This window comes from Leopardus geoffroyi, chromosome E1 (genome assembly GCF_018350155.1).
Source record: "Leopardus geoffroyi isolate Oge1 chromosome E1, O.geoffroyi_Oge1_pat1.0, whole genome shotgun sequence".
NCBI lineage: Eukaryota > Metazoa > Chordata > Mammalia > Carnivora > Felidae > Leopardus > Leopardus geoffroyi.
In genome coordinates this window covers 14,301,475-14,317,351 of record NC_059330.1, presented here as the reverse complement: position 1 = coordinate 14,317,351, position 15,877 = coordinate 14,301,475, and the positions used below count along the sequence as shown (strand labels likewise).

The window sequence follows — 15,877 nt, the reverse complement described above, 5'->3', positions numbered from 1 at the left end:
AAATATTCCACCCAAAGATTATATAAATATTTACTATGTTTTCTTCTAGTACTCTTAGGGTTTCGTTTTTAAAATTTAAATATTTAATCCACTCCTACCACAAACCAAATTGAAAAATTAACTCAAACAGATCAAAGATCTAAATATAAAAGGTGTAATTATAAAACTCTTAGAAGAAAACATAGGAGTATATCTTCATGGCCTTGGCCTACACAATGGTTTCTTAGAGAAACTGGATTCCTCAAAATTAAACTTCTGAGCTGCAAAGGATTCCAACAAGAAAGTGAAAAGACATCCCACAAAATAGGAGAAAATGTCTGCAAACAATAAATCTAATAAGGGACTTGTGATTAGAATACATAAAGAATTCTTACAATAATAATTTAAAAAAATAATCCAATTTTTAAACGGGTAAAGGATCTGAATTGGCATTTCTCCCAAGAAGATATACAAGTTATCAATAAACATGTGAAAAGATGTTCAACATAATTAGCCACCGGGAAAATAAACATCAAAACCAAGATGGGATATCACTTTATACCACTTCATACCCACTATGATGGCTATAATCAAGAAGACATATGACAAAAGTGTTGACAAGGATGTGGAGAAACTGGAAATTGGAAGCCTCACACACTGGAGCTGGTGGAATGTAAAATGGTGCAGCCACTTTGGAAAACAAGTCTGGCAGTTCCTCAAACAACTAAACACAGTGATCATATGACCCAGTAATTCCACTCCTACACAAACATTTGTACATGCATGCTCACAGTAGCATTATTCGTAACAACCAAAAAGCAGAGACAACCCAAATGTCCATCAATAGATAAGGAAAATATGGTATTTCCATACAATGAAATATTATTTGGCAATAAAAAGAAATTAAGTACTGACACATGCCACAATATGGATGAAACTTGAAAATATATTATGCTTAGTGAAAAGAATCAGTCACATATTACATGATTCCACTTACATGAAATGTCCAAAACAGGCAAATCCATAAAAACAGGAAGTCCACTGGTGGTTACCTAGGACTGTAGGAGCTGTGGGAAACTGACAGTAACTAATGGAGAGGGGTTTTTCTTAGTGGCAGAGGGAGGAGTTGGGGAGTGAGGAAAATGTTCTAAAATTGACTGCAGTGATAGCTGCAAAACTCTGTGAATATACTAAGAATAATTAAATTCTACCCTTTAAGTGAGTGAATTGTATGGCATGTGAATTATATCAATAAAACTGTTATAAAAAGAAATTTAGTTGTAGTGCTAGTCGTACTCTATTTCTTCATCTGGATGCTGGTTCCACAGGAGTGTTCACTTTGGAAAATCCAATTTACACTTACGGCATGCATACTTGTATATGTTTTATATATATATATATATATATATATAATACGTATATAAACATATATACGTTCATATATACATAAATATACTGATTTCTCAGATATGTAAGCCAATAAACTTCCTTTATTAAGTCAATCTGAATTGACTCTTCAGGTGCTTGATACCAGAAGCATCCTGATAACAGCCTCCAAAATAAAAGTTGTTCTTTGCTCTTATCTTTGCAAACATCAACAACTTAGATAAATATTCAATTGTTTTAAAGCAGAAGATATTTTACCTTGGCTTCCAACTGATTTGCAAAAAAGGGTGGGTTGCACATGCAAAAATCATAGATTATCTCAGATTCTTCTTTAAGAGCATCCATCAGGAGTGTCTTCTGTGGTACTTTTACCACTAGGAGAAAATATAGAACTGTTAACTACTCTTAATGCACTGGCAGTTTTCAAATATGACCACAGATTCTATGACACTAGTTCCTTTAAGAGGTGGAGTTTAATATCCCTCTCCTTGAGTATAGGCTGCACCCAGTGACTCACTTTTATTGAATAAAATGAATGTGATGAAGTGATAAGGTGTCACTCCTGAGGCTATGTCATAAAAGAAAAATTGCCCTTTTTCTTGCCCTATTTCTTGAATTACCTGCACTAAGAGAAGCCAGCTGATATGCCATAAGGATAGTCAACTGGCCTAGAGGAAAGATCCACATGAACGAACCAAGGCTTCCTATCAATAGCCATGTAAGCGAATGGCTTTTGGAAGCAAATCTCTACTCCCAGTGAATCCTTCAGATGACTACAACCTCATGGAAGACTGAAACAGAACCACCTAACTAGGCCATGCCCAAATTTTCGGCCCGTACGAACCATGACATAAATATTTACTGTTTTAAAGTTGCTAGATTTTGGAGTAATGCGTACTACAGGAATGGGTAAATGAAGAACACATTATTAGTATCTCCCCTTAGAATAATATGTTTAACACTAGTGAGAAAAGTCTAGTTCTTCCAGGAAGTGACATAAATTCTCTTTAATTAAAAAAAGAAAAAATGAACAGCTCTTTAAATATATAGTAAGCACGGGGCGCCTGGGTGGCGCAGTCGGTTAAGCGTCCGACTTTAGCCAGGTCACGATCTTGCGGTCCGTGAGTTCGAGCCCCGCGTCAGGCTCTGGGCTGATGGCTCAGAGCCTGGAGCCTGTTTCGGATTCTGTGTCTGCCTCTCTCTCTGCCCCTCCCCCGTTCATGCTCTGTCTCTCTCTGTCCCAAAAATAAATAAACGTTGAAAAAATATATATATATATATATAGTAAGCACAAATATTAAAAAGTAACTGGTCACTAAGGGGACTTGATTATTGGTAGCACAGTTCCATATTCTGAAATTTAAAAATGATATACTTTAATCAACAGCAGGGTTTCTCTTCTAAAATCCTGGTGATTAGGTCACTTCATATATAGTTGATACCCAACATTCATGGTAGTTATGGTCTATAAAGTCAACGTGAATACTGAATTGGAACAAATGGCTCCTGAGAGAAATATCTAGGGTTAGGTAACTGTGAACAAGCCTCTGGTCAAACAGTCTCATCAACTACTCAACATACAATGTTGTTTCGTGTTTCTGTTTAAAAACACCTTATTTAATATATACTGCTGATTCATTAACACTGAAATCACACCCGCAACACTAGAACTCATGTCTGATGAGACTTAATCTAATACACGTATTTCCTGAAAGGTGCATCACAGTCTTCTTGTATTTAAATAACAACTAGATTGCATTTAACACTATGTTTAAACAGCAAAGTCGCCAAGAAAAAAACACAATAATGCCAAAAATGTGGCACTACATAGACTATGAAAAGGACACTTGTTTACAGCAGAGAGCTGAAACAAGAAGACAGATCAGCACCCTGTACAACTTCTGCTGGAAACATGTATGTTGGGTGACTCAAAATTTTTGCCACTCTGCACAGATCTGTAAATGACCATAAAAAGTACCAGAGGTATTGATCTGGGGGTTAAATATAACGCCAAGTATGCAAATTTAGCAAACAGGCAAATTCACAAATATAAAATCCACAAAATTATGAGGATCAACTGTATTTACCATATTTCCTTCTGCATTAATACTGATAACAAAGCTGTAAACTCCATTACAATGTACTGTACCATATTTTTAAGAATTACCGAAGTCTGTATATTAAAAAATATTTTTTTTAACATTTATTAATATTCGAGAGAGAAAGAGAGCATGAGCAGGGGTAGGGGCAGAGAGAGAGAGAGACAGACAACAAGACAGACACTGAAACAGGCTCCAGGATCCAAGCTGTCAGCACAGAGCCCGATGTAGGTCTCGAACTCACAAACTGAGCTGAAGTCGGACACTTAACTAACTGAGCCACCCAGGCACCGCAAAGTCTGTATGTTAAAGCAAAAAATTAGATGTATTAAATTATAAAGACAGGTTAACACAAGTGCTTGAAAGAGGTGTTTATTCTGTAGAGCTAACCTTTTATAAGATCAGATAAATTATTCTGTTCCACGTTTTTCTTTGCATAGTTGAAGCACATATCATCCACTTCCGTTGCAAGGAAATACCAGCCATTTAAGGTTGTTCCAAGTAAAGGGTAAATGCAGGATGCCCCTGTACCTAGTAAAATGAAAATTCAAAACACATTGCACACACCAGAGGCAGAGGTGAGAACAACAAGCCAAACACCATTCTTCCCCTTCTTAGAATTCTTATAACCTTAACAGTGTAAATCCTAAGCTGGTACCTGACTGTACACAAACAGTAGCTGCTGGGGTCTTTAGTCATTTCAGGTGTCAGTCTTACCTCATAATTGGATTCAAATTTCCTAGAGGACAGAAACCTTGCTCTTTTGTGTGTTGTATGTAATGAAGTGCACACAACTGGCTGGTGATCAAGGACTACAAAACTTATAAACTAAAAATGGTCAAAATAAGTTCATTTACTTTATACAATTTTTCATTTTAAATCTCACACAAAACTTGATTTTCTTAAAATCAATGCTTAAAAGAAATTAATGTACATCCCACTCCCCAAAAGCAGAAAAAAAAATACACAGCGTATTCTTATGATTATTTAAATGACCAATGCTCAAATATCTGTAAGCTGTTACTTGAAGGAAATCAGAAGTTAAAAACAAACAAACAACAACAACAAAAAACTAGATCTCTTAGACGCGATGACATGGAAAGACATTTGATCTAGATGTAAAACACCAATCATTGCCTTCCCCTACTACAGTTTCAAGGGAGATACTCAAAGGCAAATGTTCCAGGCAAAGACAACTAGGGTTTGGTCCTCAACTTGTATGTAGATCCCCTAACCATGAACTGAACTATGTATATACTAACCACAAATACTGTTTTATGACCACTAACCAACCTTGGCCAGTAAGATCCAAAAGCACACGTTCAAGAGAATAAAAGCCAGTGTTTATCTTGAAGGCCTATAGCAGTCAGCCTCTACCAGGCCACTCCAGGCCTGCTTTCCTCGGACTACATCTAGGTGCCAGTCTAGTCTTCTAAGGATTTGGCCAGAAGAGATGGGGCTAGGGATACCTTTCACCCAGAGGCAACCCAGGGTCTCTTACTGCTTCCTCATTAAGTATTCTAACAGACTGATAAAAGACACGACCATAACTAACAGCCCTTTGACAGTCACCATGATTGCTATACTTTCTATCATGTTTACCTAATAGCATCCTGGCCCTGGTGCTACTGGGCAAACACCCCCTTGGAATGTATGAGTTAGCAAAGGAAGGGGTGGTGAAGGGAACTCATGCTCCTCTCAGAGGCCACAATTACTGAGTCCCTGCTAGCCATTCTGGTAAGTCAGAATCATTCACAGTAAGGAAATTTAAGAAGCTCCGTAGGAAAAAATATCTGGACCAGATACCAGGCCCTTGATTCTCACACAATAGCCTCTCTCTTTACACTTCAATTCATTCAAAAGCAAAGAGCAAAAAGAAGAAAGTACACTTTCCTTCAGCTACCTCCAGGATAATAAACACAGGTAAAGACCTGTTTTTTGCACCCCCCCCCAAAAAAAATTAAGTTGCTCAATTCTTAAGACTAAAAAACTTGAATTCTAACATCCTAGTCTCCTCAGAAAGCTGAATGACATTTTTTTTAAAAATTTTTTTTTTCAACGTTTATTTATTTTTGGGACAGAGAGAGGCAAAGCATGAACGGGGGAGGGGCAGAGAGAGAGGGAGACACAGAATCCGAAACAGGCTCCAGGCTCTGAGCCATCAGCCCATAGCCTGACGCGGGGCTCGAACTCACGGACCGCGAGATAGTGACCTGGCTGAAGTCGGACGCTTAACCGACTGCGCCACCCAGGCGCCCCTGAATGACATTTTTTAATGGATAATAACACTTGTAATTATAAATAAAAATGGAAAGTGTATAATCACAAAATTAGAGCAAACTGATGGAGTCTGGGGGAAGAATTTATATAAAACCCTAATTAGAATGAATGTGATTTCAGCTAGAGCGCCCCTTGTGAAGAGCTAAAATCCATTAACCTCCTATATCCCCAAGTGTTATTTTAGACAGTTTGGGGCATAATTAAAATAAATTAGTACCAAGTAGGCTCTTGAGTTTTCTATAACCCATCAACCAATCTTCTGACATGAACATAAAAGGGCAGAGCGTTAGCTAAACCCCTCATTTTTACATACTGCTTAGCTCATATGGGATGTTCAGAATTTTGAATGTTGAAAGAATGATGTATTTATCTATGAACATTCAACGAATTATTATCAGACACCTACTAGAAAGCTAGAAACTTTGTTAGGCCTTGGGATAGTATAGTAAGCAAAAAAAGTTAACAGGTTCTGCACTTTGCAATCTAGTGGCCAAGAAAGACATTATTCAGACAAGTCAAAGTGTGTTAAAAATTACAACAAATACCCTGAAGGAAGAAACATGGTTTTCCAAAGCTTATAATCAAGGAACTTGTCTCATGCTAGAAGGTCAGAGAAGGCTTTCTTGAGAAAATAAGGCTTGAGTTTACAACTACAGTATATATGAGATTCTAACAAGGTGACGATGGGGAAGTTCCAGGTAGAGGGAACAACATGTACATTCACGGTGCCTTATTAGAAGGACTAAAGACCAAAACTGTAGAAAATAAGGAAGAAAACCACACTGGATGAGACTTAGAGAGGCCCAGAGAAGAGGGTAGAGAACAGACAATGGATGTTTTAACAGCCTAAGTCAGGATATTGGGTGTTTATCACAGAAGCAATAAGAAGCCATTAAAGCCATAAAGATGTGACCAAGTATATATGGATTTATACATACTTTCTGGAGAATGAAATGGAGAGGCAACAGAGTGGAAGAGAAGAATAGTTAAAAAGTAATCTGTAGAACAGGGGAGAGAACAGTGACTTGGACTGAGATGGCTGCAGCGGAAATGGAGAAAGTAGATAACTGAAGAAATATTTAAGAAACAAAACCAACAGGAAATGATAGACATTCTCGGTGAGAATGGAGAGACCTATCAAAGAATATCAAGGATGAAAGTGGATTGTGATCAGGAGACTATAGATGCTGGAGAGGATGTGGAGAAACGGGAACCCTCTTGCACTGTTGGTGGGAATGCAAATTGGTGCAGCCAATCTGGAAAACAGTGTGGAGGTTCCTCAAAAAATTAAAAATAGACCTACCCTATGACCCAGCAGTAGCACTGCTAGGAATTTACCCAAGGGATACAGGAGTACTGATGCATAGGGGCACTTGTACCCCAATGTTTATAGCAGCACTCTCAACAATAGCCAAATTATGAAAGAACCTAAATGTCCATCAACTGATGAATGGATAAAGAAATTGTGGTTTATATACACAACGGAGTACTACGTGGCAATGAGAAAGAATGAAATATGGCCCTTTGTAGCAACGTGGATGGAACTGGAGAGTGTGATGCTAAGTGAAATAAGCCATACAGAGAAAGACAGATACCATATGTTTTCACTCTTATGTGGATCCTGAGAAACTTAACAGAAACCCATGGGGGAGGGGAAGGAAAAAACAAAAAAAGAGGTTAGAGTGGGAGAGAGCCAAAGCATAAGAGGACTCTTAAAAACTGAGAACAAACTGAGGGTTGATGGGGGGGTGGGAGGGAGGGGAAGGTGGGTGATGGGTATTGAGGAGGGCATCTTTTGGGGTGAGCACTGGGTGTTGTATGGAAACCAATTTGACAATACATTAAAAAAAAAAAAAAAAGAAAGTGGATTGTGGTGGATCCACTGAAAATAAGGAATGAAGAAAAAGGACCAAGATGAGCAAGAAAAGACAATGAGTCTGGTCTTGGACATGGCAAAGTCTGAGATGTTCTTGAGAAATCTGTATTGCCGACATAAGAGACTACAGCTCAAGATAATCCAAGTTGGCAGAATATATAAATTTGTGGGTTATTTGATTGGAGGTGGGAAACAGTCACAGATGTGGGTGAAATTGCCCAGAAGTAGGATGCTCAATAGGAAAAGGGCTAAAGATTGAGCTCTAAGGATTCTCAACATCTAATGGCCACACAGAGAAAAGCAAGCCTAAAAGGGAGAAGAGTGACTAGAAGGGAAAGAGGAAAACCAGAGGAAGCCCATGGAGGAACATGCATAAAGGAGAATGGAGGAGTCAATACATGACCTAAAAAGGTCATGTATGAGGAGGACTGAAAATGTTCGCTGAAAATGCATACAAAAGTCAAAGTTAAAAAAAAAAAAGTCAAAGTTAAACATCTACTACTATCTAGAAAGTATGTTTCCTATTAACTATAGTTTGAAATAGGGCCACAGAGCTTTGTTCCCATAAAGGACTAGTAAAGACCAAAGGATTAAAATTTATTCTTTATTTTTCTGGGGGTGTCTGGGTGGCTCAGTCAGTTAAGTGTCTGACTTTGGCTCAGATCATGATCTCACTGCTCAAACCCCACATCAAGCTCTGTGATGACAGCTTGGAGCCTGTAGCCTGCTTCAGATTCCGTCTCCCTCTCCCTCTCCCTCCCTCAAATATAAAGTAAAATATTAAAACAATTTTTTTTTCCTTTACTTTTTATCTGGGGAGGGGAGGGGCAGAGGGAGGAGAGAGAGAGAATCTTAAGCAGGCTCCACTCCCAGCAGAGAGCAGAGAGCCTGATGCAGGGTTCGATCTCACAACAATGAGATCTTGACCTGAGCTAAAATCAAAAGGACGCTTAACCAACAGAGCCATCCAGGCGCTATGAATTAAAAAAATTTCTTAACCCTATCAAATTAAAACATTGGCTATGATATGGCACCTGGGTAGCTCAGCCATTAAGCATCTGACTTTGGCTCAGGTCATGATCTCACAGTTCCCCAGTTTGAGTTCCACAACAGGTGAGCACAAGCCCCACTTCGGGTAAACCACAAGCCCCTCCCTGTTTGTTTGTTTGTTTGTTTCTTTCTTTCTTTCTTTCTCTCTCTCTCTGCCCCTTGCTCACTGGTGCCCCCCCTCCCCCATAAAATAAAACATTGGCTATGATAAACATACAATACACTTATAATTGCAAAACATACCCTGGCTTTATTTCCTTCTGTATTTCCACTTAATCTCCCAAATGAACAGACAGTCCTTTCCACTGTTACAAGTTTACAACTAAGAGAACATCTTAATTTAAATCGATGACTTTTTCCCTCTCTTTGATTTTGGATTAAATGTCCTCTATTAATAAAGAGATTCCTGGGGCACCTGGGTGGCTCAGTTCGGTTAAGCCTCCACCTCTGGCTCAGGTCATGATCTCACGGTTTGTGGGTTCCAGCCCCGCATCGGGCTCTGTGACAGCTCAGAGCCTGAAGCCTGCTTCAGATTCTGTGTCTCCCTCTCTCTCTGCCCCTTCACCGCTCTTGCGCGCGTGCTCTCTCTCTCTCTCTCTCAGAAATAAAATATTAAAAAAAAAAGAGAGAGAGATTCCTTAAAGTATTCAGCCCACATGATCTTTTATTAAATGGCTATCACACAGTATCCCAATATGGGGACTACTGCATTAATACCAAATAATTCAGAGTAAAAATAATGCCCCAAAGACACAGACATCAATATGGTAATCTGAAAAGGTAAGAAAACAAGAGCCTCACTTGCGTTCTGCACTGTTATACCCCTGCTCCCTGTTTGGTGCTGAAAATCCCTTCTCAAGAGAAATAAATGGCAGAAAAGCCCAAGTGTAGCAAAAAAGAACAGGAATATCTGTAGCCAGCTTCTTTCACACACAAATACCCAGAAGAGAAGTTTACAAAGAAACGGACACTGCAAAATTTATGAAACTTATGTTCAGCTAAAAAAGAATTTAAAACCATATATACCTACCTATGTCAATTCCTCTTCGGAGAGTACTTTTGTCAGAGTCCTGATGACCAATCAGATCTTCTACCCAATGAATGTAGTTGAGTCTCAAGGGAACTGTAGGAATCAGTCTTTCCAATGGAATATCAATGGAAAGTCCAAAATCTTCCTTTAGAAGAGTACAAGTCAGAGCTCTGACTGCTTCGGGGTCTTTAAAATTAAGACTGAGGAGTGGAGAAAAAGAAACAAAACTGATTAGTAAGATTTACTATGCCATACAAGTTCTATGTCAGCCACACAATACCAAACACCCATTTAAATTTTCTAGATCACACATAAATAACTATGCGGAACATTCACAGTGGCATACATATATGGGTGTTTAATACAATTACAGTTTATGAAAGGCAGTATAAATTTCCACCAAAAGTATTGCATTTTCATACAAGGAGCATAGAGGACAAGAGTGCCTCTGTTCCAATTCCTGCCTGATTATCTCCTTACTTAGTTATGTGACTTTGGACAAATTATCTCACCTCCATGAGACTGTTTCCTCAGCTATGGGGATAACAACATCTATATCATAGTTTTGCTGTGAGATAAACTGAGAAAAGTAGTTAGCATCATGCCCAGTACATAGTAACTATTTTACAAACCCTAGCCTGTTTTTACTATTATTATTAACATCATTTGACATTAGCACTTTTTGAAAATCATGTTTAAAAGCAGAAAGCAATATAAAATGCTTGATAATGAAAACAGGATTAGAGGGGCACCTGGGTGCCTCCGTCAAATAAGCATCCAACTCTTAATTTCAGCTCAGGTCATAATACCAGGGTGGTGGGACTGAGCCCAGCGTCAGGCTTCTTGCTGAGCATGGAGCCTGCTTGGGATTCTCTCTCCCTCCCTCCCTCCCTCCCTCCCTCCCTCTCTCTCTCTCCACCCCCCCGCCTCCTCTCTCTAATAAAAAAATACAAAATCTAAGGGTCGTTCCAGGTAAAATTTTAAGGGTTTATGAAGCATACTATGAATTAAGTACAATAGTACTCAAATATTTGTAGAGCAAATTATAGAGACATGAACAATCAAGGCAATTATTGAAGACACAGAATAACCAAGCAACAGTAAACATTTCCATTATCTTCCAGTCTGACACCTAACAAATTCTTTATTCTGCTCTGTGATACTAAGCATACAGTAACACTATTGAACACATATTGAGGAATATAAAATCAGCAGTTAAATATGACATGATCTACCTTTAAAAAAACTGTTCAGGGGCGCCTGGGTGGCTCAGTCGGTTGAGCATCTGACTTCGGCTCAGGTCATGATCTCACAGTCTGTGAGTTCGAGCCCCGCGTCAGGCTCTGTGCCGACAGCTCAGAGCCTGGAGCCTGCTTCAGATTCTGTGTCTCCCTCTCTCTGTGACCCTCCCCCGTTCATGCTCTCTCTCTGTCTCAAAAAACTAAATAAACATTAAAAAAAAAAAAATTAAAAAAAAAAAACTGTTCTGAGAGGCACCTGGGTGGCTCTGTCCGTTAAGCGTCCAACTCTTGATTTCAGCTCAGGTCATGACCCCAGAGCTGTAGAATGGAATCCCAAGCAGGCTCCATGCTGTCAGCACAGAGCCCCACTTGGGATTCTGTCTCTCCCTGTCCCTCTGCCCTCCTCTGCTTGCTTGCTCTCACTCTCTCAAAATAAACAAACCAAAAACAAACAAACAACTGTTAAAAAAACACTTTAGTTTTTTTTTTAAGTTTATTTATTTATTTTGAGAGAGAGAGTGAGCACACAGGGTAGGGGCAGAGAGGAGGAGACTTCCCAGCAGGTTCTGTGCTGACACTGCAGGGCCTGACACAGGGCCTGAACTCAAGAACCACAAGATCATGACCTGAGCCGAAATCAAGAGTCAGATGCTTAACCAACTGAGCCACCAGACACCCCAAACACAATTTTAATAGTAAAAGCATTTACAAAGAGTGATGATGGGCAGGATTAGATTTTAGGAATACAGGTCTGTTTGTTATCTATACAAAAACTGCACAATATACTTGAATATAACTATTTCTTATACCTTTAAGAATGCTTTGGGGGGCTGGTGGGGGGAAACACCTGGGTGGCTCAATCGGTTAAGTGTCTGACTTCGGCTCAGGTCATGGTCTCACGGTCTGTGAGTTCGAGCCCCACGTCAGGCTCTGCGCTGACAGCTCAGAGCCTGGAGCCTGCTTTGGATTCTGTGTCTCCCTCTCTCTCTGTCCCTCCCCTGCTCAAGCTCTGTCTCTGTCTCTCTCTCTCTCAAAAATAAAGATTAATTTAAAAAAAAAATGTTTTAGCATACTAGTTTGTAGGGAAAAAATGAGATTAAGAACAAAGCTTTCACTGAGAGTGTAAACTGGTGCAGTTTTACTATGGAAAACAGTAATGGTGGTGCCTCAAAAGATTAAAAATAGAACTACTGAAAGGGAGACACAGAGAGATAAACCAAGAAACAGACTCTTAACTACAGAGAACAAACTGATGGTTACCAGAGGGGAGGGGTGAAATAGGTGATAGGGATTAAGGAATGCACTTGACATGATGTGCTCTGAATAGGTATAGAATTGTTGAATCACTATTATAATACACCTGAAACTAATATAACATTGTATGTTAACTACACAGGAATTAAAAAAAATACAACTACCATATGGTCTAGCAATTCTACTTGAGTATTTATTCAAAGAAAATGAAAACATTAACTCAAAAGAGATATATGCATCCCTATGTTCACAACACCATTATTTACAATAGTTAAAACATGGAAACAATCTAAGGGTCCATGAATGGATAAATGGCTAAAAAAAATGTGAAATCTCACACACACGCACACACGCACCCAGAAGAATATTACTCAGCCATCAAAATGAAAAAAATCTGGGGCACCTGGGTGGATCAGTCAGTTAAGCATCTGACTTTGGCTCAGGTCGTGATCTCACAGTTCACTGGGTTCCAGCCCTGCATCGGGCTGTCTGCTGTCAGCACAGAGTCCGCTTCAAATACTCGGTCTCCCTCTCTCTCTGCCCCTCCTGACTCACGTTGGCTCTTGCTATCTCTCAAAAATAAATAAACATGCTCAACATCACTTATCATCAGGGAAATACAAATCAAAACCACAATGAGATACCACCTTACACCTGTCAGAATGGCTCACATTAACAACTCAAGCAACCATAGACGTTGGCAGGGAAGTGGAGAAAGAGGATCTCTCTGGCATTGCTGGTGGGAATGCAAATTGGGGCAGCCACTCTGGAAAACAGTATGCAGGTTCCTCAAAAAATTAAAAACAGAACTACCCTACAACCCAGCAATTGCACTATTAGGCATTTATGCACAGGATACAGGTGTGCTGTTTTCGAAGGGGCACATGCACTCCAATGTTTATAGCAGCACTATCAACGACAGCCGAAGTATGGAAGGAGCCCAAATGTCCACTGACTGATGAATGGATAAAGAAGATGTGGTATACATATACGATGGAGTATTACTCGGCAATCAAAAATAATGAAATCTTGCCATTTGCAACTACGTGGATGGAACTGGAGGTATTATGCTAAGTGAAATTAGAGAAAGACAAAAATCATATGACTTCACTCATATGAGGATCTTAAGAGACAAAACAGATGAACATAAGGGAAGGGAAACAAAAGTAATATAAAAACAGGGAGGGGGACAAAACAGAAGAGACTCATAAATATGGAGAACAAACTGAGGGTTACAGGAGGGGTTGTGGGAGGAGGGATGGGCTAAATGGGAAAGGGGCACTAAGGAATCTACTCCTGAAATAATTGTTGCACTATACGCTAATTTGGATGTAAATTAAAAAAAATAAAAAATAAAACAAGTTATAAAAAAATTTTTTTTTAAACATGTTACATTGACTTTGGGACCCGGTGGGAAAGAGCAGTACCTGTTTGTGAAAGCTGAAAGAATCAGGAAAGTGGTATCAGAGTCCGGAATAAAGGAAATATTGTTATGTAAAAAAGAATAAATAAATAAATTAATAATAAAAATATTCTTAGAAATAAAAAAAAATTAAAATAAACATTAAAAAAAAGAAAATAAAAACCTGCCATTTGTAACAACAGTGAAGGGGTGAAGGGGGCCAAAATGTATACATTTTCAGTTATAAAATAAGGAAGTTATGGAGATGTAATGTACAGCATGGTAGCTATAGTAAATAATACCATATTGCAAATTTTAAAGTTGCTAAGAGAATCTTAAAAGTTCTCGTCACAAGATGGGGGCACCTGGGTGGCTCAGTCAGATAAGCATCCAACTCTGTTTTGGCTCAGGTCATGATCTCATGGCTTGTGAATTCAAGCCCCACATCGGACTCCGTGCTGACAATGTGGAGCCTGCTGGAGATTCTCTTTCTCCCCCTCTCTCTCTCTGCCCCTCCTCCTCTCACTCACTCTCTCTGCCTTTCTCTCAAAAATAAGTAAACTTAAAAAAAAATTCTCATCACAAGAAAACAAATGTGACTATATGATGACAGAGAGTAAGCAGACTTAATGTGTTCATTAAAAAAAATTTAAGTTTACTTATTTGTTTGAAAGAGGAAGGAGGGTAGGGGCAGGGTGTGGGGGGAGAGAGAAAATTCCAAGCAGGCTCCCCACTGTCAGTGCAGAGCCCCACGCGGGGCTCAAACTCATACACCGCGAGATCATGACATGAGCCGCAACCAAGGGTACAACGTTTAACTGAGCCACCCAGGCACTCCAATGTGTTCATTTTTAACATATACAAATATTGAATCATTAGATTATATACCTAAAACGGGTATATGTCAATTATACCTCAATTTAAAAAAATGGAACTTTAATATAATCTAAAGAAGATGGCTATAGGGGAATCTCAAGAGATATTATCAGAACCTAGAAGCAATGAGCATAACTAGTGTTCCGGATCTTAGTTTCCAAATACCATTCCCACTAAAAGGAATCAGAGTTCCTTAGTTGAATGGCTATTCCAGGTTTGAAGTAGGAGAAAGTATAAGATAAACCTAGAACATTTCGTTGTATCAGAAAATAGGACATACTCAAAGATGAGGAAAGTCACAAGGACGTGGGCCAGTTAAGGGGGCACCCACTGACCAAATCTGGGACAATCTGAATGAAGAATGCCATCAAGGGATTATACCCCCAGAGTAAAAGAAAAATATACATGAGTCTATACTTACACAAATAGATAAATAAATGGGGGAGAAAGGACAGCTTTTATTTACAATAGAATAATTACCAAATGTGTAGAAGTAATGAAGGAGTAGAAAATTATACTTGGCAATCACAATGCTAATGTTTCAATTAAGAATCATCAGTGGCTCCCTCTCTCTGCCCCTCCCCCACTCACATTCTGTCTCTCTCAAAAGTAAACAAACAAAAAAAAAATTTTTTTGAAGTGGGGAGAGGGGGACTCAGAGCACTTGGGTGGCTCAGTCAGTTAGACGTCTGACTTCGGCTCAAGTCATGATCTCACCATTTGTGGGTTTGAGCCCTGCATCGGGCTCTGTGCTGACAGCTCAGAGCCTGGAGCCTGCTTCAGATTCTGTGACTCCCTCTCTCTCTATGCTCCTCCCCCACCCATGCTCTCTCTCAAAAAAATAACGTTAAAAATTTTTTTAAGAAGCCAGGGGAGCGCTCAGGTCATGGTCTCACCATTCGTGTGTTCGAGCCCCACATCAGACTCTGTGCTGACAGCTCAGAGCCTAGAGCCTGCTTCAGATTCTGTCTCCCCCTTTCTCTACCGCTCCCCCAGTCAACTCTGCCTCTCTCTCTCTCAAAAATAAACATTAAAAAAATTTTTTTTTAAATCATCAATGGATGCTAAAAATAGTACAAAGTTCAATGAGAAACAGAGTATTTACATGGTCTCAAGGTACTTCCCCACAAATTATCAATTACAAAGGAGAAAACAGTAACTCTGTAATGAAGAAATCTGATGGATACCACCTTAAACAAGTGATCAAAGTTAACACCACTAACCATGGATGGGACAAATTAACATCATAGGCTTCAGTGATGCATAAGAAGGACAAAACAGGACAAAGAAAACAAGACTTAAAAAAGCACACAAAGGGGCGCCTTGGGTGGCGCAGTCGGTTAGGCGTCCGACTTCAGCCAGGTCACGATCTCGCGGTCCGTGAGTTCGAGCCCCGTGTCAGGC

At 39.4% G+C, this 15,877-nt stretch overlaps 1 protein-coding gene across 2 annotated transcripts in view; it reads right to left on the bottom strand.

The window, feature by feature from the left end:
- Window positions 1–15,877, bottom strand: part of METTL16 (methyltransferase 16, N6-methyladenosine) — an 81,792-nt gene that overhangs the window by 41,567 nt on the left and 24,348 nt on the right. For both annotated transcript variants that reach the window (XM_045487756.1, XM_045487757.1), the window contains 3 exons: window positions 9,701–9,900; window positions 3,855–3,995; window positions 1,624–1,739 (listed from right to left, as the gene is read on the bottom strand). In XM_045487756.1, the coding sequence (XP_045343712.1) occupies window positions 1,624–1,739; window positions 3,855–3,995; window positions 9,701–9,900 (457 nt within the window). The remainder of the gene's footprint in view (window positions 1–1,623; window positions 1,740–3,854; window positions 3,996–9,700; window positions 9,901–15,877) is intronic.